General features: G+C 56.2%; 1 protein-coding gene across 1 annotated transcript; it reads left to right on the top strand.

The window, feature by feature from the left end:
- Positions 1-5397: 5397 nt before the first annotated feature.
- On the top strand, positions 5398-21343 carry TBC1D22B (TBC1 domain family member 22B). Its single transcript, XM_068419247.1, has 13 exons — positions 5398-5519; positions 10315-10371; positions 11320-11633; positions 12554-12733; positions 13224-13294; positions 13692-13820; positions 14281-14346; positions 15263-15377; positions 18939-19045; positions 19394-19469; positions 19790-19917; positions 20154-20249; positions 20971-21343. Exons 1-13 carry the CDS (start codon positions 5464-5466, stop codon positions 21097-21099), a joined length of 1524 nt encoding a protein of 507 aa, XP_068275348.1. The 5' UTR covers positions 5398-5463; the 3' UTR covers positions 21100-21343.
- The last annotated feature ends 1852 nt before the right edge of the window (positions 21344-23195 follow it).

The raw sequence follows: 23195 nt of genomic DNA, 5'->3' as shown, positions 1-23195 counted from the left end.
AGCCCCATCTGACACAGAACAGCGCTTTCCTTGGCTGGCCCACGGCTTTCCGACTTAAAAACCCCTTGCCCAGGGAGCCATCCCTTTCCCTGGCTCACCCCAGCCTTGCCAGCAGCACTCTCCAAGCCATGGGGCTCTATCTGATGGAACGGGGGGTCCTGGAGCCACGTCCCAGCCTCGTGGGGTGACCTGGTGTGCTGTGTCACCACTGTGCCTCTGCCTTTAGCAGAGTGTTAACTCAGTTGGTTTGTTTTGCTTTTTTCTTTAGGTTTTTTTTTTTTTTTTTTACACAGCTGCATCTTTCATCTCCTCCTCGGGGCTGCTAGAAGCAGGAAGCACGGCTCCAAATGCCTTCAAAGTTGAGGCCTATTTTGAGATGTGGTTTGTATTTAACCTCCTCTCGTTTTTTCCACCGGACCATCCGGGAAGCTGCTCTTACACGAAAGTAACACCAAGCTGCCTGCTACCGTGAGGAGCCCAAGCCCCTCAGGTGGCCACCGTCTCCCCCGGCACCACCGAAACGTTATCACGGCGGCCCCGGCTGCAGGCCGAGCTCGGCCCACCCTTCCCGTAAACGCTCGCTAACTGCTGCGGTGTTTCTTAGAAAACTCGCCGCAGAAAGGCCGAGCAGGTCCGGCGCGGGGCTGGGCTGCTGATAGTCGCTTCGTTTCCGCCTGTTGCTGATGATTTTGTCCCAGTGGGGCTTGTGCTGCGGGAGGGGAACGGTGCCATCGTGCCCCCTGACAAGATCCCGCTGCCCGGGCGCCATCTTGTCCTGCCAGGGCAACTGGGTGCATCCAAGGTTTGGGTGTTGGAAAAGGATCGGTGCGTGTTTGATCCCCCGTGCACCAGCCTTCCTGTGCAGTAACACCTTCACGAGGCTGAGAGCCACCAGGTTCTTGTCCCAGACCTCTGCCACGGGGAAAGGACCATGATAGATGTGATGGGAGACCTGAAGATGGGCAGCCGCAGCATCGTTGCTCCCCTCCATGCTGCCCATCGCCATCGCATCGTGGCACAGGGGCTGGAGGAAAGGAAAAGGCCTTTTCACCCCTTGTTTCTCCTTGATGGGGATGATGTTCACTGCCCTTTGGGGCTGTCAGCTACGATAGGAGAGGATGAAGATGCAGGAGTCACCCAGTGGGAAGTGATTTGAAGACAGCATCACTCTCCCTCCTCCCTTTCACAACTTTTTATTGCTGCTTAGTGTCAGCAGGGGAAGCACCCGCAGTTCAGAAAGCGGACAAAAACGATGCAGCAGGACCAGGATGAGATTTCAGGTCGTTGGAGTCCCAGAGATGACTGAGGACTTGCAAAGAGCCAGCACTCATCACATCTGTGGCTTCCTGTACACATCCATCCCCAGCTAAGGTGCTTGGTGATGCAGAAAGGGCTGGCCAGGGGACCCTGGAGCCACAGCAAAAGGGATGTTTCTCTTTTCCATGTCCCTTTCTGGGAATAGGAGATGAGCACCAGCCAAACGTCAGCCATGGCTGGAGAAACACAGATGAGTGCCGAGGAGAAAAGCTGCCCAGGGAGCAGGGGCTGCGCTCGCCACAGGGATCAAAAGAGCTGGAGACTCGGAGGTGGCATTTTGCCCCATGTCCCGTCGCAAGGAAAACATCCAGCTGCCCCCGAGGCGGTGTCTGAAACCCTTTGGCCCTTCTCGGCACAGTGAGTCACAGGAGCTATTTTAGGACGAGGTGAATTATCAGCAAACCAGGTGTCCCACGGCTCCAGCTCCCCGGTAATGAAACCTTGTGGAAGTCGGTCTCTGAGTGCTTTGCCCGACAGCCTGTGTGGCAATAGCGTTATCTCCATGGGGCACGTGGGGAAACTGAGGCACAGTGCCCTGACTCACTCACTGGAGATGTTTTGCGGTGGAGCTTGGGCTTGCCTGCCTTTCCCTGCACTGTCCCTCCTCGGGTTGGGACTGGCCGTGGAGCAGCTCCCAGCTTCAAACCCCTGATGTCCCCACGTCCCCCAGGCAGGGGATTTAGTCCTCCAGGAGCTGAGACCAAAGCCCTGCACCCCTCTCAGCATGAACCCGGGGTGAAACGTGGCCCTTCCCAGACCTCCTCTGAAAAAAACCCCACACTGTGACGGTGAGGGGGGGCAGGTGCTGGTTTCAGGCACCTGGAGCCCCGCTCGAGACCAGAGTCTCATGTTTTGGGGTTTACAGTGACCTTCCTGAGAGTGGGACCTGCGCAAACCCTGCCTCCGTGACACATCGAAACTGCATCACTCAACCTGAGAGTTGGTGGGGGTTTTTATGAGGAAAAAAACACTTTATTCACTGTAAAAAAGAAAACCAACCGCAAAACCTTTCCAGTGTTGAGTCAAATTTAGCAGCTTCAGCTAAAGAAACGTATTTTTAAAAGGGGTCATCAGACTGTTTCTTTCATCCTTTTCCAAGGTTTTGGTCCCCTTCCTCCAAACTAATATTTTTGTGTCCTTAATCACTGTGTTTATTACAGTTAGGAGGGGGTTAAGCGACCCGAAAAATGAAACAACAGCTCCTGTTTCAAACTGAAGCAGCCACTTCAGTTAACCTGAAATGACACACAGGCGCACGCGAGCGGGTTGCAGGGACGGAGATCTCACCCCGCTGCGAAAGCTGTGAGAAAAACAGAAGCGGCAAAATGTCATTTCAGGTCAAGCCCTGCCGAAATTCTTCATCTCTCCCCTCTCCCCTGCAAAACGGGCCTGCAGGGCTGGGCCCCCCGGCACGGGCGTGCGGCCTCTTAAGCCATCGGTACCGACCCCAACGGAAACCGCCCCCGCGCTGCCAACCACACGGCACGGATGTGCCACGGCAGCCGTAATCTCCGTGCCAGGCTACTACTCATAGTAGATTGCTCGCTCTAGCATCCCTGTGTGTGTGCATGGGTGCGCACAGATGCATGGGTGCATATAGATCCCCCCAAAGCACACAGATTTGGCTTGATACGGCCCAGGTTGGCTCCTGCCATTGCCAGCTGAGACCTGACAGCAATTGAAGCACAGACGTGGATGCCGAGGACTTGGATTTCAGTCTTTTCCCCCTTTCCCCCATCCCCCAGGTGGGTTTTCTCTCTTTTTGGGAGCAGGATGTGGGCAGAGCAAAGACAACGAACCACCTTCCCTTGCCAGGGTGGAGGGGTCACTCTCCTGTTTTTCTAGCTGGGTGTTTCCAAACAAAGTCTTTGATAAAGCCAACAAGCGAAGCACGCCAAGATGATGTGTGAATTACCATGGAAAAGCGGGAGGGAAAACTCCTCCAAGGAGGATCTATCCCTCAGGCTGAGAGGGAACAGCAAAGCCAACCCGCCCTGCCTAGGTGGAGGGGACGGCAGGCATCTGAAGGCGGCTTTGCAGGGATGTGTGGACATGGAAAGTGACTCTAGGATAGATGCACGCTGTCCGGCGTGCTCAGCCTCCCACTGACACCGAGCTCTCCCACTACAATGTGGGATGGTTTCCATTTCTTGGGAGTTTGCAGTCGTGTTACGGGATGAAGCGATTTGCGCTAACCCTGTTTGTCGCACCTTGTAGGCCACAGGTTTTTAACTCTGGGTGGAAGGAGCAGTGATTCCACCCTGGATGTTTCCCCATTGGGACCAGCTCCTTTCTGGAAACTTTCCTAGTCCAACACAGCACGTCCTGACCAGGAGGGCAGTGATCTCGCTGCAGCTGGGTAACTTGAAATGCTCTATTTTTGACAGCTCTTAAGTTTCCCTTCTCCGCTTCAGCTTCGGGAGGGGAAAAGGAACTGACTCTTCTCTCTCAGCTTTCGTTCTCATTCAGAATCGAAAGCTGTCGGAGATGCTGGGCTCTCTGCCACGCTCTTGGGCTCGCTCTGCCCCCCTGAAATATCTCCCTGTACCTGGAGAGCAGCTGATGGAAGGAACAACAGCAGGTTGGGTTAGGGCAAAGCACCCAGGTGCCAGGCCGGGCCCTGTGGCAAGGCGCCAGCAACAAGCCTGTGCCGCCCTCTGCTGTCAGCCCGGCCTCCCAAAACAGGCTGTTTTTTTTTCAGAAATGTGCCAGATTTTAATTATTTCTTCTCTTTTTTGAGCGCACCCGGCCCTCCCGTGCCCCACAAGGCTCCCCAGGCCTCTCCCCGAGCGCTCGGCAGGAGCCATGATCCCTCCAAGCCAGGCACCAGACCTGAGGGAATGGCCAGAGCCCTGTGTGTCTGCCCTCGCCAGGGGACTGAACTGGGGGTGATAATTGTCCCTTTTTCTGATGTCCCCAACGCCTGAGACACCCTGAGGGACACCCAGCTCCCCTCCTGCCATCGCACTGCCCTTTGGAAACTGAGGTGCCTCATGGGGAACTGGCTCCTGTGGGGCACAGCCATGCTGGTGGCCTGAGCGTGAGAGGCGGCTGCTAATTCACCAGAGGCCATCGCACATTTTCCCCAGAAGCGGGAGGTCCCCATGTCCCCACAGCCTGGGGACGCCGGTGACAGCAGACCCCACACCCAGCACCATCGAGGCCTGGTGGCTGCCGGCCACCCCCATGGCAGGGTTTCTCCTCAGGGCATGAGAGGGATGGCAGCGCCTCGGGGGATGGCAAGGTCCCGTGTCACCCGGATAGTTTGTGGGTTTTTGACATCTGTGGGGTTTTTTCCCCTCAGTTTATCCCTTTTAATTCAGGGGGTGGCCGCTTGCGCCTCACGGCTTGCCCCGTAATGGCGGCTCCTCCTTCACCCCGGTTGACTTATGAGGGGACTCCCCAGCGCTCGTTATGCGGGGACACCTCGGCACCGGGGCTCGGCTGGGGACTGGAAGCGGCCCCAAATGGCCTTGAATCCTTGAGGGGACCACGACAGCCGCGGAGCCACCCCCGCGTGTCACAACTGTGCCCTGTCACCACCCAGTGTGTCCCCCCCGCCCCGCGCATGGTTCTGTCCAGAGGCTCGCTTAACCCGCTTCCCCCCGCCCTCTCCCGATGGTTTCGCCCAGGTGCGCGCTCGCAGCGTGAATGGTCTGTCCCCTTCCCCGGGGCGGTGTTTAACCGTCCCCGCCCTTCCCTCTGCAGGGTCCCCCCTGTCTCCCGGCCCACGCAGGCACCGCCGCCCCAGCGCCTCTTTCGCGCCCCACTCCATGCCCCTCAGTGCTACTGCCGGGATGATTTATTACCTCCTCCTCCTCCCCCCCCCCCCCCAGATGGTCTCTCCCGCCTCACACAGCCCCACCTCCAGCCCTTCAGACCCGCCTCTTTATGACGTCACTCCCTCCTCTCGCTCACGATTGGCCGATCCGCAACGCCTTGCCCCGAAGCGGCCAATGGCAGCGCTCTCCCCGCCCGCACCCAAGATGGCGCCGCCGGGGGCCGCGGGCGGGAGGCGGTGAGGCGGCCTGCGGGGTGCCGCCGCCTTCCTCCGCGCTCTACCGCTGCGCCGCGGGGCCGGCCGGCCGGTGGGCTCACTCGCTCGCTGGCTGGCCGGCCGGGCCCGCCCCTCGCCTCCCCTCCGCCATGGCGGCCGAGAGCGGCAGGCAGTTCTGGAAGCGGAGCGCCAAGCTACCGGGCAGGTGAGCGCGGGCCTGGCCGGTACCGGCCCCCCCCCCCCCACCCCGCCGGGGAAGGGCCGCAGCCCCCCATCCCAGCTGGAGCAGCGCCTCTGCCTTGGGAAGGGGCTGTCAGGGGCACCCACCCTGGTTATGGTGCTGGGGGCCCCGGGGTACCCCCCTTGGAAGGGTGGGGGGATACCAGGGGTATCTACCCCGGCTGTGGGGCAGGGGGCCTGGCTGGGGGCCTCGGGGTCCCCCCCCCTACAATAGGGGGGATGCCAGGGGCACTCCAGGCTATGGGGCAGGGGAATTTTGCTGGTGGAAATCCCCCTGTATAACGGACAAGGGGAGCGCCAGGATTGCCCCCTTGTCTGTCGGGCAGGCGGCAGGCCGTGGGGGGGCTGTGGGGACCCCCTGTGCACCCTCCACCCCGTGGGAAGCAGGAGGGAGGGGGTCAGGGCCTTGAAGGCCCCCCCGGGGTGGCCTCAGAGCCAGGTCTGTGCCATCCTCCTATCCACAGGTATTGAAGAAACCTCATCCCTTCCTGAAGCCCTTTGAGGTGTTGCCTCGGGTGGCAGCAACTCTGTCCCAAACAGGTGCCCCTGCCAACGCACATGCCCCCCCTGTTATCCTCTTCTGTGCAGGGTGTCACTCGTGGTCCACCTCTACTTCATATGAGGGACTATGAGGGCTTTCTGTGTGCACCTCCCCTGCGTCGGTCCCTCTGGCTGTGATGTCCCGGTCGAGGCACGCTCGCTCACCCGGGGATGTGAGAAACAAGTGAAATGTCTGATTGAAGCGGTGTTTAGGAAGAAGAGGCTGGTGGTGATGAAGGAAATGCTGCCGACAAGGCCGTGGGAGCAAGGCTCCCATGGGGAGAGTGCACCCACCTCTCTGGGGAGGCTTTCACAAGTGCTCTCCCCGTCTGGTGCTCCTCACGTTTGCTCTCATTTGCCTTGTCTGAACCCTGCCCTTCCCCTCCTGGTGTGCGGACGCAGTCTGAAATGCTTAGTTGGCTTTAAATCCTGCCAGGCGAGTTAAATCTCTCTTTCTAACGTGCTTTCACTTGGTTCTTTGTCGCTGCACCGGCTCCCTCAGGATGGTGGGACAATCCAGGTCTGCGGCAAGCAGAGGGAAAGTGACGAGCACTGTGCATCCCTCCTCTTCTGCTCATGGGGGAAGACAATGCTGTGCTCTCCCTGGGTCATTTTGTCTCCTGATTGCTCCCGACCCTTACCCGGAGGTCACAGCCGTGCTTCCAGCGGGTGATCTTAGACAGCATCTCTCTTCTGCAGTGGGTGACTGCGAGCTTCAGCTTGGAAAGCTCAAACCAGGTGAACCGGTCTGGGAGGCAGACAGTCCTGCCTAGACAATACACTCCAACGTCAGGTTTTTGGCAGAGTTCTCCCCTGCTCCTAACTGGCTGCTTGGCAAATATCCTGCTGTCCAGGAGTCTTGTTCCCACCTCTACATACCCTGCGTGCCAGTCCTTTCCAAGATGGTTACCGACAGTTCTTGGGCAACGCAACCACGGGAGGTGGAGGTGGGATGTGCTGTAGCTGTGGTTGCTGGATGTGAAGCTCCCTTTCTTCTTTTTCGTCTGAGCTTTGAGAGATCTTCCCATACGGATTCTTGGCTCTCTCTTTTCTTTGCCCTGACAAGCTGGCAGAGGGAGGCTTTGTAAAGATTTGGAGACTGTGTTAGCTTCCTTTTCCAGGGCACATTATGCATTTGGTCAGTTAGTTATATTAGCTTTTAGTTGGTGCTTTTTCTCTGTAGATTTAGGGTGGCAGAACTAGGGAATGTTATTTCATGTTTCCAGTACTGTCCTGTGGTTTTTGCATTAGGAATTGTCACCCCAGTAATTTTCTGGGGACGTGTTGGCAGGTTGGTCAGCGTGTTACCCTGTGCGCTGGGTTGTTTATTTCCTGCTCTTCAGAGAGATGGACAGCCAGGCTCAGGGGCTGTGTGTATTTAAATGCTGTTTTAAAAGAGGAGAAACAGAGTCTAGTAGGAATAAATATGTTCTGTGTCTGAAGTGGCACTGAGATTTCATGGATATGCTTTGTGCTGCAGCGGCAATAACCCGCACTCTGCGATGGCTCCTTGTGAGCAGCGTGATGCAGACACCTCAGCCGTCGTACCAGACACTGAACACAGGGGTAGCAAGAAATGCCTGTCCCAGAGAGCTTAAACTGAGACAGGACAGGGGACTTGTCCAGTCAGTTTGGGAGCACAGGTCTCAGCTCCTGACTCAGTGGTGTGTTTGCTGAGAGGTAGCGCCTGCCCTGAGCTTTCTGTCCATGCAAAAGGCAGGTGAAGAAAGCTTCAGGCAGGGAGTTGAGCGTGGAGACGGCAGAGTCATCTAGCTGAGCTGTGTCAGGGAAAACCAGACAAGAGTGAGTAAATAAAGTTGCTGAGCATCACTTGGTGGTATCGCTCCCCTGCCTCAGTTTTCTCATCTGTAAAAGTAGGATGTGGTGTAATGCACCTTTGTGTGGAGCTGTAGGATCTGCTGGGAGTCAGCTACGGGGACGTGAGCTAAAGGAGCGGGGTCGGACATCGAGGGTGCCACCAATGCTACAGCACAAACTTGCCATGTGGCAGTTGTGCATGTGCTCATGTATCTTAGAAGTCAGCTGTTGCACACCTCGGAGCATTTGCCCTCCTCCTTTCAGAATCACAGAATCCCAGAATCAACCAGGTTGGAAGAGACCTCAGGGATCATAGAGTCCAACTGTTGCCCTGACACCACCATGGCAACTAGACCAGGGCACTAAGTGCCATGTCCAGGCTTTTCTTAAACACATCCAGAGATGGTGACTCCACCACCTCCCTGGGCAGCCCATTCCAATGTCTAATGACCCTCTCTGGCCTCTTACACCCTCTGCACAGGAGGATGGGGCAGAGAATTGGCCAAGATGGGACAAACATGGAGCGAACCCGCTTTGTGTAGCGGTTAGAGCTCACCAGTGCAGGACGGTGGTGGTCAGCCCTGCCTCTGTAGCCCGCTGGAAACCAGACTGTCATCTTCAGCGGCTCGTGTGGGAGCACAGGCTGATGAGCTGTGCGATTAGATCAGCTTGGGATGCTTTGTTTGGGGGAGCCTGGGTTCACATTCTTTAAGAAGGGCTGCTTGTGAGGTGGGATCCTCTGCAGGGGTTTCAGCCGTTAGCCAGTGATGGCATCGTCCGATTGCTTCAGAGCCCCAGGGAAGGGTTTCTTCACCCAGAGCCGGCTGCCACATCCCCTCCTCTGTGTCTAACACACATCATTCCTTTGGCTCGTGAGCTTCAGGCCTTCGCACGTCAGTCAAAGCAGTCGCCCGTCGGCAGCACGTGGATCCCCGTGCGGAGAGGAGCAGCGTTGTGGCTGCTGTCACGAGACAGCTTGGTGCTGGGTATCGGGGAGGCTCTGCCAGCTCCTCTCCTACAAGGAGCTGCCATGAGTCATTGGGAAGCAGTGCTGATCTGGAGTTTTTCTTACTCCTGATAATCTGCTTGCTATGCCCACCCACGGGGGTGCCTCTGCTTAATAGCTGTCCTGACTCTTAGATGCTAATTAGTCAGCAAACTCATTTCTAGGCTTGATCGCTGGTGGGTAAACACAGTGAGCCTTTTCAGTGATTCCAGCCACGAGGGACGGCCACTGCAGTGGCGAGCCCACCCCTTGCCAGGCTTCACCACCGGGATCTCTCTGTGCTGTGGTTGTTTCCAGCCTCTGCCCTGGATTTCTGCGTCTCTCCCCTTCCAGCTGGGCCTGTTGCTGCCACCTCCCCAGCATCAACTGGTTCCCAGTGCGCTTTCCAGGCTGCTGTCCCCCTCCTACACGGCTGGGCTCTGCTCGTTTTACTGCCGGGCACCATCTGCAGCTCCTGGAAACCAGGCCAGCTCTGTTGACCCAAGAGGAGGCTGTCCCTTGTGTGCCAGCTCTCAATGGGCCCTTGTCTCTGCCACGGGATGTGGGACCGTGCTGTCTACCAGGGGATGGGGAGAGCTTGTTTTCCAGAGATGGTTTTTCAGGGTGGGATGGCTGTGAATAGTTACTCAAATGGAGGTAATAACTCAGGATCCCTGTTTTGCGTCCAGGGCCTGTAAAACTAGTGATGAGCACTTGTCTAGTAGCTCCTCTCCGAGGCGATGGTCCCCGTGTAACGCCTGCAGCCCTCGGGCTCCCTGTCCCACTAGTCCCAATCCACAGGGAGAGGAGCTGAGGGACTGAAATGTGGTGACTCATTTCAGGCCATAGAGGAAGTAGTCGGTTACGCTGGGATTTGGACCCGAGTCAAACCGTGTACTGTACCAGCTGCTGCTTCGCTATAGCGTTGGCTACGAGCCTGAGAGCCAGCGTGGGGTTCAGACCCTCAGGTGTGTTGTGGAGGAGCCCCAGTGTTGCTGGCCTGAGTCCTGCCCTGTCCCGCAGGGCTCGGAAGTGTGAGTTCCCAAACCTGGAAACCCCTTTGAGGGAAAAGAGAATGAACGTCAGTGTATGAGGCAGGGGGCTGAGACACGGGGTCACTCGGAGCGAATCGGTGGCGCAGAAAAGAGCAGATCTCAAATCCCAGCTCAGGCTGGAGAGAGCCTGAGAGTTTAAACAAGGCTTCTCTTTGCTGCCGCAAAGAACAAATCTTCAGCCAAATGTGGCACTTCGGATCTGAGGCTTTGAAGACAGAAGGTTATTGAAGTTGCCTTTGGTCTGTATTCAGCTCCTGATAGCAGGCAAGAAGCGTGACCCCAGTCCAGGCTGAGGAGATTATTCGTGGGTGCTCTGTGACTTTTTGCATTATCTTCTCTTTTTTTCTGTCATCTTCCTGCAGCATTCAGCCTGTCTATGGAGCACAGCATCCTCCGCTTGATCCCCGGCTCACCAAAAAGTAAGTGTTTATCTTCTGGAGACGCAGACCACGAGGCTTTGCAGGTGTTTTTGGCTCAGTCCTGTGGTAGGTGGAGGTCTCCAGCATCCTCTGACACTGATGTTCCAGCAGAGAAGGGCAGCAGTGGTGTGCAGGGCTGTCTCAAGCTCTGCAAAAGCTTGCAGGGAAAGCTTATCTGCTGGCGCCCTTTATGACCAGAAATCCCTATTGTACCAGCCACATCAAAGAAGACAGGCATATTTTTTAGCAGTGGTGTCTGAGCCCTCTGCTCCCCTTCAGAGACAGAAGAATTAAGGGAAGGGGAGGTAAAGCTGCCTGGCAGCTGCGAGGCTGCAGAATCACAGCACCCTTCGCGGCAGGAAAAAGCAGAGCTGATCTGAGCTGTCTCCTTGTCCCTGTCTAGCAGTGAAGGTTCCCCCTTTTCGGTGACGCTTCAGGTGGTGGACTTTGATTCCTGTAGCTTAAGGGTAAACGCGAGGGCTCTTCCTGTGCCTGAGAAAAGAACCAGGCTGGTCTGTGTGCTGGGTGCCACCACAGCCGTGTCGGAGCGTCCACGAGCACAGACTGGCTCCATCCAACCTCTGACGTGCCTCTCCCCAGGTCGCGAGACTTTTTTTGGGTGTTAATCTACCGCTTTTCTCTAAGGTGGGGGGAGGCAGAGCTGGAGGAGTTGTACGTCTCTCCCCTTTGCCCTCTGAGCTGGGAAGCCTGGCGCCTCTCCAGCTGGCTGCTGGCACTGTGGCCTCCGTGCCCTGCTGTCACACCAGCTCAGGCTCTGCCTCCTGGCAGCGGGCAGCCCGGAGAGACTTAACATATTCCCTGGGTCTGGGAGGAGGAAGAGGGAAACTGGAAAAAGGGACTGGCTGGTGGGAGTGAGGACATAGGGAAGGAAAGAAAATGGGCTCCTCTAACAGCATGGCTCTGCTGCTGCTTCTCTCTGGCTTCCAGCTTCGTCAAGGACCACTCCAAGGCCAACGCGCTGCCTATGAAAAGCAAGAAGGCCTCCAGCTTTCATGAGTTTGCCCGTAACACCAGTGACGCCTGGGACATTGGCGACGATGAAGATGAGGACTTCTCTTCCTCCTCTTCCTCTTTGCAAACTCTGAACTCTAAAGTGGCCAAGGCCACGGCAGCCCAAGTTCTGGAGAACCACAGCAAGCTGCGGGCAAAACCCGAGCGGGCCCAGTCAGCTCTCAGCGACATGCCCACCAACTGCAAGGTCATCAAGTCCAGCAGCGAGGCCCAGCTCTCTAGGACATCTGGTAAGAGCCGTCTCCAGGAGCAGCCTCCTGCTCTGGTGCTCTCCTGGTTGACCACTGAACTCAGCCACTTGCTGCTGCTTGCATGTTGTGGGCGAGAGGCTGTGGCACAGCCCATGAGCTCAACAGAGGCTTTTGCCTCCTTATAGTATCCTGTACTCCAAGGAGCCATTTTTGGAGGTCTGGTCTCAATGCTTCAGTGTCCTCTGCTGCTCAGTATCCTGCATACAGGCACACCTGTCCCAGGGGATCCCATGTTCTGAGTGCTAAGGGATTTTGGAGATCTGTTACATTCTTGCTCGGGGTTGCTCACTGTCTGCTTCCTTTGTGCCCAAGTGCGCTGCTCTTAGTAAAGGTCTGGATGAAGCCCTGAAGAGCCCAGCTCGGTACAGCTTGGGCAGGGAACTGGGCAGCATCAGCCCCTGCTCGTTCTGCCTTGTCGCAGGCAGACGGCTGCCTGTGCTGTGAAAGTAACCCAGCAGGTGGCATTGGCAGCCCGTCGCCTCCTCTCTCTGAGCTGGCAATTAGCCTGATCACTGTTCAGCTCAGCGGCGAGCAGAGCAGATCTGAAGGTCAGTTCTTCTGGGGTTCCCACAGCTCCTTCTGCCTCATCTCCTGTGTCCTTCTGCCCATGGCTTCCCATGTGAAGAAGGAAGCCTGATCCACTGGCAGCCAGGTGTCTGGATGCAGGAGGAAGGAAGGGAAGGAAGGAGAAGTGGGGGGGAAGTGATGGAAGAGCCACAACAGATGCCTGTGAACCTCTGACCCATCAGAGTGGGCCAGTGATGCTCTGTTTGCTGGAGCTGGGGAAGAGAGGAGTGAAATCTGCAGTGGCAGGTCTCTGGCAGTGGTCAGAGGAGCGAGGTGGGGTTGGAGAGGTGCGTTATCGTTCCCCACCTCACTGCAGCATCTGCTCCTTGCAGAGGAGGCCTGTGTGCGGACCCCCCTGCAGAAGCAGCAGTCCCTTCCCCTTCGGCCCGTCATTCCACTCGTCGCCCGAATCTCTGACCAAAATGCTTCGGGTGCTCCCCCCATGACGGTGAGGGAGAAAACCCGCCTGGAGAAGTTTCGGCAGCTCCTTTCCAGCCACAACACGGACCTGGGTGAGTGTGGCAAAATGGGGGTGCCTGCGGGTGGGAAGGGGAAGGCAGAGGGGGCCTGCTGCCTGCTTCAGGTTGCAATCGGGTCTGCTCCAGGGGGGATAAAACAACTACCTGCAGCGGGATAGTTGCACAAACTGCTCTGTTGGCAGATGGTTATGTCCTCCACCAGCTGCCTGTCTGTTCCCAGCCTTTCTCCATCTTGCAAATCATGGTTGTGATCACCAGGGGCTGTTGGGCTCTGCATGAAAACTGAGGCTCTGGCACGTCGGAGCCCCTGCAGCCATCAGTTCTGTGCCCAGGCTGAGCTGAAATCACCTCCGCTCCCCTTGCCGCAGCCCCATGTCCCCAGTGATTGCTAATGTGGAGCCTTCCCGGAGGCTCAGTGTCTCCAGAGCCTGCAGGAGCAGACTGGGCTTTCCTCTCCTTCTAGGTGTAGTGGTGCCTGGACGTGCCTAGGATCTAATCCATTGCCACCACTGTCCGTTTGCAGATGAGCTGAGGAAATGCAGCTGGCCCGGTGTGCCCAGAGAGGTCCGGCCCGTGACGTGGCGTCTCCTCTCAGTGAGTACTTGGAGCTGTGACGCAGGAGTCTGGAGGGAATGTGCCGAACCAGGGACATGTCCTCCTTGACCTTCACGTGTCCTGTAACCAGGTTTGCTCGTGTGTCTGTGCCCAGCCTGTGGGTGAGCTGTAGTTTTTGGTCAAGGAGTGTTATTGCAACATCTTTGAGCACAAAGCCCAGAGTGGTGCTGGGAACGTGTGGTTCACTCTGTTTTGGGAAACTGAGTCCCGTGAAGTTGGGTTGCTCCAAGATGAGTAAAGGCATCATGGGCTGGGAAAGCCAGATCCCATGGAAGTGACTCCCCTGAGTCTCTGTGCCTGATGACTGGCAGGATTTCAGGGGCTGGTTTGTGGTGAGGGAGGAGGGTCTGCCCTGACGTGGGTTTTCCTGCCGCAGGGTTATCTCCCCGCGAACATGGAGCGGCGAAAGCTGACTTTGCAGCGCAAGCGGGAGGAGTACTTCGGCTTCATCCAGCAGTATTACGATTCCCGGAACGAGGAGCACCATCAAGACACCTACCGACAGGTACGAGCCCTCTGCCTGTTGCCTGGCTTTCTGCTTTGGTTATATCCCTTTCCTCCCTCTTGCCGCTGCTTGTCCGTGCGGTTGGGGTCATGCTAGGCCTTCCTCTAGCTGTAGCTATTAACGAGTCTTCTCCTTGGGGACAGGGCAGCATGTTTCTGTCCATCTTCTTATGGGTATTAGTTTAAGCCTTCCCTAAATTGATCTAATAACTAGATTTTAGACCCCAGCTCTTTCCCAGCTCTGTCCACCTGCCCCCTACCCGAGCAGAGGAGACTGAAGATAAAACTGTAGATTATTTTCTCAGTGCAGATGTCATCTATAGCCCTCGCTATCTTGTCAGCAAGTGCAGCTCTCACTTGGGGGGACACTGAGGGGTAGATTCCCCTCTGTTAGCCTGTGATGAGTTTTATTGTGCCCCTGGAAAGCACGGCTGCTGTGTGTAACCCGCTCTCTCTTCCAGATCCACATCGACATTCCAAGGACCAACCCACTCATCCCCCTCTTCCAGCAGCCGCTCGTGCAGGAGGTAAGGGGGAGTGAAGCTCCTACCCCGTGGGGCGTGTGTGTGGAGTTAGACCAGCACTGCTACTAGTGAGTTAGCTCTGCAGGGAGACTTCCCTGGCTGACAGCTCCTGGTGCAAATACCTGCTGAAACTGTTTGGTCTTGTCCCGTGTTTCTGAAAGACATCAGGCTTGGAGCTCCAGGGTTGTGAGATCAGCTCTTTTGTGGTGAGATGTAGCCAAGAGCTGGTAAAAGACCTGAAGCTTTTGTTTTGAAACAATTTCAAGGCATTTGAACCAGAACAAGAAATCGGTTCTGTTTTGCTACAAAACCTTTTCTGTGTGAAGCAGTATGTGAGAAACCCGGGCAGGGGTGGGTTTGAGAGGTGGCCAGGAGGTGTGGGCATCTGTCCTCTTTGGAAACAAGCACATGGTGTGTCTGTGGTGTGTCAGAGCCTGGTGTCCTGGGGCTGGGGCAGTCTGGAAATAACATGTTGGTTGTTGTGGGGAGGCTGCTCTGTTGGGAACTATCCCTTTCTGTGGTTTGCTGGGATTACTGTGCTGATAACAGATAACAGCCTTAGCTTTCCACGTGATGTTCAGCAAGGCGTGCCACTGCTAATAGGCAGCCCTGTCCTATGGGTGGAAGGGTCTAAAGCCACCTTGATCTTGAAAAGTTGGGTCTGCGTTTCTTCAAGCAGAGGCTTTGATGAGGAGCCTGGGCTGCCTTGTTCTGTGGAGTGTGGGCTGGCCTGTGTGGGGGATCTGTGGGTCACACCAGAGTCTCTCCTAGGGCTTACACGCTTCTTACCTTACCCGTATTGCTGCAGAAAAGCCTGTCAGCGCATGATCTCCGCTCCCTGAGCTTAGCAGTTACGCTTTTCTGCCTTTCCTTTGTGCACGGCTAATGCAGGTACCTGCTTTCCCTCATTCTTCCCTAGATCTTTGAAAGAATCCTGTTTATCTGGGCCATTCGCCACCCAGCCAGCGGCTATGTACAGGGAATCAATGACCTGGTCACGCCGTTCTTTGTTGTGTTCCTCTCTGAGTATGTTGGTAAGTGACATTTGCTGTTTGAAGCACGGTGCTGCCTCTCGACCATGGTGTTTGAAGTGGTGTGAAGTGCTGGCATCAGAAAAGCTTGCCTTGCTGGAGGGGATGATGTGTTCTTCCTTCAGCACCTATGCCAGGCTGGAGATGCATCTTGACCTCTTACTGTCTCTTTGCTACCTGGTTGAATGGACTTTGGTTTCATAACCTGGCTGAGCTCTGCAGAAGTTGAAGTGCTAAGGGTGGATTTGCGTTTGAACACACTTAACGTCCTGACACCTTGGAGGAGAATGGGGTCTTTTAGGTGTTGAGGGAGTTTAGGCAAAGCCCTGATACAGAGTTGTGGGTGGGGAGAGTCTTGCTCTCAAAGCTTGGGCTTGGAGCTAGTTCTTGTTCTAGGAGGAATGAGTGAAGTATAAAGAGACCTTGCTGAGAATGTAAAATCAACTCGTTATTTAAAGATTCCTGTCCCGTGTGTTTCTCAAGCTGAGAGTTTCAGAAAACAAATTGACTTCTCCCTGCTGCTTTTGGCTTTCTTGTCAGCCAGTTGCTTTTAGCTGGAGGTCAAGTCATTTCCACCCATAGCATTTTTATTCTTTCTGCAGCTTTAGCTGTGTTTTGGGGTTGACATTACTGCTGGGATGCTGTAATCCCTATGCCTAAGGGCTCTTAGTTTTCACTGTAAAGAGAAGGAAAAAGGAATTTATAAGACTGTATTAGTGACAGAGAAATCCTGACGAACAAATATTTTTAAGGTCTGATCCAAAGCTTGTTGAAGTCAGTGGAAGCCTTCTGCTGTCTAGCCAAGGCTTTGTAAACTAGAACTGATCTGCCTCTGCTGAGGCCGTTGCGAAGAGGTAAGCCGCCTTGGTTTCCACTGTGGTAGCCGGTGTGGTCAGGATTGATCCCTAGGAAGTGCTGTTGCTCCTCACAGCCTGAAGGAGAAGGCACCAAACTGTGGCTCTGCTACCAGGGGGAGTGGATTCCCTTTCCTGGGAGGTCAGGAGCCTGTCGGGTCGGGTCTGAGCAGGTTCCCTTTGAGTGGCTTCGCCAGTGCCTTATTGCTTGAGTGGCATTGATGGCACTTAGTCTTGGTGGAGGCTGCTTGCTCAGGATGGATTTATTGGGTTAGAAGGGGAGCTGTGCTGCGGCTTCTTGCAGCCCTGTACCACGTTGGGTGTCGGGGCTCAGCTCTCTGCATGTGGCTGCAGAGTTCATGCTGCATCAGACCTGACTGTCTCTCACTGGAGCCGTGCTTCTCACCATCTTCCAGGCCTGTTTTCTCCTCCAACTGAAGCTTTCTCTCTGAATGTGGCCTTCCTGTTTCCAGCTATTTCTGAAACTTGTGTTGGAGGAAAAAAAGCCCCAAACCTCTGCATGAGACCCATTGAGTTGAATTTGGCCGAGCAGCACCACGCGTCCCCTTCTGCCCCAGAGCCTCGGCTGCAAAGCCAGCCTTTAGGTCCCATGCTGTCTCTGTGGCTACCTGCTCCTTGGTCTGGCTGTGCAGCAGTCAGAGTTTAAGGACAAGATCAGTAATTGCCTTGAATGGACGTGGGAAAGAACGGGCAGTTGCTCAGTGTCCCGTAACCCCTTTTGTAACAGGATTTAAGTCTCTGGTTTGGAGCACTGGCTGTTCTCTACAGCTGACTTTGACAGGCCCTTGAGGAGCTGGGGCTGAGCAGGGCAGGTCTGGAAGCTCTCTGTGTTGGATCACTAATTCTTGGGACACACACATGTGGCCCTGTCCCTCTCCTTTGCCTGCCCATCCTCCTTCCTCTGTGGGGGAAGTTATCGAGGGAAGGAGATGGGTATTAAGCAGATTTTGCGTGCCTTCCTCATTACGTGGAACATTGGAGAGTGGCTGAAGAGAAGCCAGCAGAAGAATGATAGTTTGGGATGCTCTTTCTACAGTACAAGATTGCCAGATTAATGCAGGATTAAGCCCTTTCTTGTCCCTAAAGCTCCTGGTGGCAGTTTGCTCCAGAGCCGAGCTCTGCTGAGGAGGAGGAGCAGAGGTGGGAGCAGTGTTGGAGCCACTGGCAGGAGCAGAGGTGGGAGCAATGTTGGAGCCACTGGCAGGAGCAGAGGTGGGAGCAATGTTGGAGCCACTGGCTCTGCACTCCCCGTCCTCCTGGGAGCAGGATTGTCGGTTTTCACAGTGCTGCCAGCCTGCGACAGCTGCTCTGCAGAGTATCTGAGCCAAGAGGGTGGCCCTGCTCCAGTCCTGAGCTCCATACTCTCCCTCTCTTGCTCTTTTCCAAGGAAGATCAAAGACTCTCGTTAAGATTTCTGAGCCTCTGGGTTGGGAAATGGGCCAGCTTAGCCCTGGCAGCTGTTGATCTGATTTAGCCCATGACAGCAGCGTGACGGGTGCTCTCCTCTCGAGGAGGAAAGGGAGGGAGCTGCTGGATCAGCCAGCCCAGGAGGGCCAGACCTGTGTCTCCTGACTCTCTCCTCCCGAGCTTCCACTGCCTTCCTGTACCTGTTGCCCTCTCCAGCCTCCAGCGTAAGGTGAGCCTGGCCTGGAGCGGGTGATCTCTGCTCCAAACTCAGCCAGTGTCACCACCATCCCACCCTCAAGGCATCTGATCTCTCCCTTGCCCTTGCTGAGGGTCCATAAACCCATTTAAGATCAAGGGCAGCCTTTTGCACTCTGTGAGTACCCTTTGGGGACAGAGCTGCTGCTAACCCTCGTGCTCTCAGACCCCCAGTTCACTGGGTTTGAAAAACAAGCTTGCACAAATCTCTGCTTCCCCCCCAGCAAGGCTCTTCCCTGCATGGGGCTGCTTCTGTTTGCTGGAGCTCTCCTGTCAGCCGGGCTCGAGGAGGAGGAGGAGAAGCTCCATGAGGCTGAGCAGCCTCTCTGCTGCGGGGCCCCGCTGCCAGGCTCCGTGCTGGATTTAACTCAGAGCCTTTTTGCTCTCCAGGAAGATGTTTGCACACCTTCGGGTCCTTGCAACTGTGCCCGAGAGCCCTGCTCTCCTGTAGAGGTTTCTGAGGCTTTGGCAGTTCTTCCTTAGGGGTCCTCAGAGTTGGCAGCCACTTTTTGGGTGCCTCTGTGGTGCTTCAGTCCTGGGATGATGCTGATGAGTCCGACTGGGAGTGGGAACTGAGCTCCCTTGTGCTGCCCCAGGCCGAGGGCAGCGTTTGCTTCCCTGGTTTCTGGGTGCAGTGATGGATTCGCTTCTCCCAGTTCTCCATGCTGTCACCCAGGGCAGGATGTGCTCCAGCAAGAGAGGTCCCACGTGCTGGGAGCTTTGTCCTTGCACAGCTCTCACCCCAGAGAGACGACAACAGCGGCAGCGCTGTGTGGGATCCATCCCACAGTCCACTGGGTTGCGTTCGGATCGTGGCCCCTGAGTCTTTTGGGGTCCTTCAGCCCTTCACCTGGGTTGGAGAAGTAGGTCAGGGCATGGGTGCTGTGCTCTGTGCCAGGCAGGCCGCTCAGGTCCTGCAGGGAGCCTTGTAGTGCCTCTTGCCATGCCTTGGATTAATAAAAGCCCCTCGGTGTGTCCCGTGAGCCTCCCGGTGTCCCCCTGATGCTCTTCCCTCTCTGTTTCACAGAGGAGGACGTGGAGAACTTCGACGTGACGAACCTGTCGCAGGATGTTTTACGGAGCATCGAAGCCGATAGCTTCTGGTGCATGAGCAAGCTGCTGGACGGGATCCAGGTGAGCCCCTGGGGCTGCGGAGGTTTCTCGCCCCTTGCTGGGGTCGCAGTGCAGGGATCTCCTCTCTGTGTTTGGGTGAGTGCTCTGTGTGTCCTGCCATTAGGGAGATTTTGCTCCTTCACTGAGCTAAATCTGTGGGTAAAATCCTGGGGAAATAAGATGCTGTGGCTGTCCAACCAGCGCTGTCCTTACTGGGGACTGCACAGCAGGCAGATCATCCTGGTGCTCAAGAGCCACATCTTCTCGGCTCGTGGTGATCTTGGCTCTCTGGGGAGCTGGGGATCTGGTTTTGGTCATTTCTAGCTGTTATTAGAGCTGCTGCTTCTGACTCATGGCCTCTCCCCACAGGATAACTACACCTTTGCACAGCCAGGGATCCAGAAGAAAGTCAAAGCCCTGGAGGAGCTCGTCAGCCGGATCGATGGTAGGTGACAGGGGGATCTGAGCAGGTTTTAGGCTCTTTTGTCACAACAGCAGGAAGCCTCCTTGGCAAGTAGTACCCTCAGGGCACGGGTAGACACTTGGCTACAACACATTTAGAAGCAGGGCAAGGTGAAGTCCTCCAGAAGCCCTGTGGGGACAGGGTTTTTCTGGCCAGGTAGCCCAGGGGGAGGAGTGGAGGCGTTTGGGAGAACAAGGTCTCAGCCTGAAAGCGAGTGAAAGCCGGTGTGCTGAGGGCAGCGCCGCGCGCGGGAGCCGGGGCACCGTGATCCCCAGGTGTGTAAGTGAAATGTGCTGTTTCAGAGCAGGTACACAATCACTTTAGGAAGTACGAGGTCGAATACCTGCAGTTTGCCTTTCGCTGGATGAACAATCTGCTCATGAGGGAGCTGCCTCTTCGCTGCACCATCCGCCTCTGGGACACCTACCAGGTACGCGGGCTCCCGCTGCCTTCCACTGTGCACCGTGGGGCCAGTGCCCTGTGCACGGGGGGACGGAGGTCTTCTGGCAGCACCATGCAGCTGGGGAGAGGAGGGAAGCAAAGCAGTGGGGCCTTGGGACATTTATAGCTAAGTGGGAGATGGGTGGCCCCGGAGGACATCTGTGGCTGGGGAAGTCGTGCTCCAGCTGAGCTGCGGGAGCTGACCCCGAGTTTCATTGTCCGCAGTCGGAGCCGGAAGGATTCTCCCATTTCCACCTGTACGTCTGCGCCGCCTTCTTGATCAAGTGGCGGAAGGAGATCCTCGATGAGGAAGACTTCCAAGTGAGTCCCTGGGGCTGGGGGGTGGGAATTGCTCTGGTTGGGAGCCCAGCGTGGACTCCCACAGTCACCTGTCCTCTCAAAGCTGGCTCCAAGAGCATCGAGCCTCAGGATCTACTGAAGGGAGGTTGTAGCGCAGTGGGAGTCGGCCTCTTCTCCCAGGCAACCAGCGATAGGACAAGAGGACACAGCCTCAAGCTTCACCAGGGGAGGTTCAGGTTGGACATTAGGAAGCATTTCTTCTCAGCAAGGGTCATTAGCCATTGGAAGGGGCTGCCCAGGGAGGTGGTGGAGTCACCGTCTCTGGAGGGGTTTAAGAAAAGACTGGACATGGCACTTAGTGCCCTGGTCTAGTTGCCATGGTGGTGTCAGGGCAACGGTTGGACTCGATGATCCCTGAGGTCTCTTCCAGCCTGTTTGATTCTGTGATTCTGTGATCTTTGCCTAAAAGGACAGGGAACTGAGCTGTTGGGGGGTTCAGCCATCAAATAACCAGCTCTTCCCTTCGTGTTTGCCTTCTGGTGTCTGTCTGTGACACCGTGGTAGCACCCTTTATATCAAGAGCTTTGGGAGCATCTGAGCTGCTTCACTGATTTGTATCTAGACATGAAAACATCTTCATGCTGTCTCTGAGCCTTTCAGTGAGTGTGGTGACCAAAAGTTATTGAGTGCTGCTGCCCCGAGCCCGCTCTGGAGCTGTACTCTGCACCTTCCCCTCTTCCAGGGCCTTCTGATGTTGTTACAAAACCTGCCCACGATACACTGGGGCAACGAAGAGATCGGACTCCTGCTGGCTGAAGCCTACAGACTCAAGTACATGTTTGCAGACGCCCCCAACCATTACCGCCGATAGGTGCCAGGACGCGGCTCCCTCCTCTCCCCGCACCCACCCCCTCGGCCTGGCCCGATCTGATCACTGTGGCATTTTTTTTGTTGTCCCAAGTCCTCGGACACTCCGGCCGGGAGCTGCTCCTCGCTGTACAAAGCTCACATTGACTCTTGTCTTAACTCTTTGCCGTGTGCCTGTCTGCCACTCCGCGCGCCTGGATGTGCCACGCCGATGACCGTCAGTATTTCACGCCGTGCCGGTGGCTCGAGCCGGGGGGGAGAGGCGTGAAGGGGCTGGGGAGGGGGGGGATCGTGCGGGGGGCAGCTTTACAGATAAACTGAGCTGAGCACGAAGCCCTCCTGTCCTCTCCACCCCTTGCCCTGGGCTTGTCTGGCTGGGACCACCTTGGCTTCGCTGCCTCGTGTTAACCTGCCACCACGTGCGCTGCTCCCCGTCTGCTTCCCTTCTCTCTTCCCACACCGTTCACTCCAACTCCCAGACGAAAATGCCTTATCAGAGACCTGCCTGGCCGGAAAAACCTCCCCCCCCTGAGGGCGGCAGGGCAAGAAGTTTCTCTCAGGGCCTAGCTTCACTCCCAGGGGCCGGAGACCCCCAAGCACTTTGTGGGTTCACGAGAGAGCCCCTCGCGCCTGCCCTCTCTCCTCCCCATCCTCTTCGCCTCCCTCTCCCCCTGGGCAGCGGGACCACTCCATCATGCGTGGTTCCAGTGATGCACAGGACTTTTGGTGACTGATGTGCTGTCGGTACAGCCCCCTCCGGCGTGGGGGGGAGGCGTGGGGGGACTGGCAGGGGAGCAGCATCTCCCGCACCCCCTTTGCAAAGCCCCCGCTCCTCCGAGGCGTTCTGTGTATATTGTGTTCTTGTGTATATGGGTCAAAGATGTACAATATACGTCTTCTGTTTGTAGCAGATAATGATTTTATATTTATAACGTGCACTCCTTGTTCTCCCCTCCTCTCCACGCCTGGGAAGGATGCCTGGGTACAGCAGTGTAGGGCTTTAGACCCCTCCAGAGATGGAGGGGGGGGCATTTTGGAGCCGCAGGTATTTCTGCCCCAGCGTGGTTTTGCAGTGTTGGATCTGCCAGGAAGAGGCGTGATGGAAACACGGATCTCAAGGCTTCTCCTACAAAGAGGATTTGGGCGTTTAAAGGAGATGGGAGCTCCCAGCGGGACAGGGGGGAGAGCCATGTCGAGGAAACAGGGTATCGGGCTTGTCCGAGCGTGCCAGGGCACAGCCAGTGCTGCCAGCAGGACTCTCTGGGGATGAACAATTGGGGATCTGGCGTTGGCTGCAGACTCGTCCTCCTGGGGCTGCTCCCGTGGGGCCAGCAAGGACCGGGCTGGTCTTGCCCCAGTCTGCTTTTACAGCAAACCAGTTGTGAATGTTTTATCGGGCTGTTTGTTCCCGCAGGCAGGCGCCAGCCGTGTCGTGCCCAGGGCTGGATGTGGGAGGGCATGCGGGGACCGATCCCGGCCACCCTGGGCTTCTCCCGGTGGTCCCGGGGGGCGATGTGGGCTATCTCGGCAGGGGTTCCCGGTCCCTCCGCTTTCCATTCCTGGTGGGAAAAGGCAGCGGGCCGCGAGGCCGGGTCCAAGCATGTGAAAGGCAGAGCCTTGTTGCCAATAAAACTCCAAACAGTGTCTCAAGAAATCGCTTTCCTAACCTGGAGTTGTTTTTGTCAGACTTTTGAACTTTATTTTTGCGTGTGCCTTGTGTTGTTTTCTCCCAGAGATGGACCTGGTGGGCTTTGTTTAACGTAACTAATTAAAAAAAAAAACACACAAACCCCAAGAAAACCCAAACCCAACAACTGAACCATGTGGTCTGGCACGTGTTTGTGGTGGGTCCTTGTTTGGCCTCATGAAGGGCTCTGGGCAAGTCACCAAACCCCCTGCCCTGTGCCTTAGTTTCCCCATCTGTAAAATGAGGAGGAGATTCTCCTCTTTGTATCGTGCTGGGAGACTCAGTGTTGTCATCATCTGAGTTTGCTGTTGGCCAGAGCAGCTCAGGGGGGGACAAACCTCCCTCCGTGCTGCTGGTGACAACCCTTTAACCCCCGCCCCAACCTGCCAGCCCCTATTAATTACTTTTTAAAG

The sequence above is a fragment of the Nyctibius grandis genome, chromosome 27 (assembly GCF_013368605.1).
Source record: "Nyctibius grandis isolate bNycGra1 chromosome 27, bNycGra1.pri, whole genome shotgun sequence".
Lineage (NCBI taxonomy): Eukaryota > Metazoa > Chordata > Aves > Nyctibiiformes > Nyctibiidae > Nyctibius > Nyctibius grandis.
This window is presented reverse-complemented; position numbering and strand designations above follow the sequence as displayed.

Excerpts from the sequence above, each read along its gene's own strand:
- TBC1D22B (XM_068419247.1), top strand. The coding sequence starts at position 5,464 with ATGGCGGCCGAGAGCGGCAGGCAGTTCTGGAAGCGGAGCGCCAAGCTA. Across the intron at positions 12,734-13,223 it reads CAGCCACAACACGGACCTGG|ATGAGCTGAGGAAATGCAGC; the intron begins GTGAGTGTGGCA and ends GTCCGTTTGCAG. Across the intron at positions 13,821-14,280 it reads ATCAAGACACCTACCGACAG|ATCCACATCGACATTCCAAG; the intron begins GTACGAGCCCTC and ends TCTCTCTTCCAG.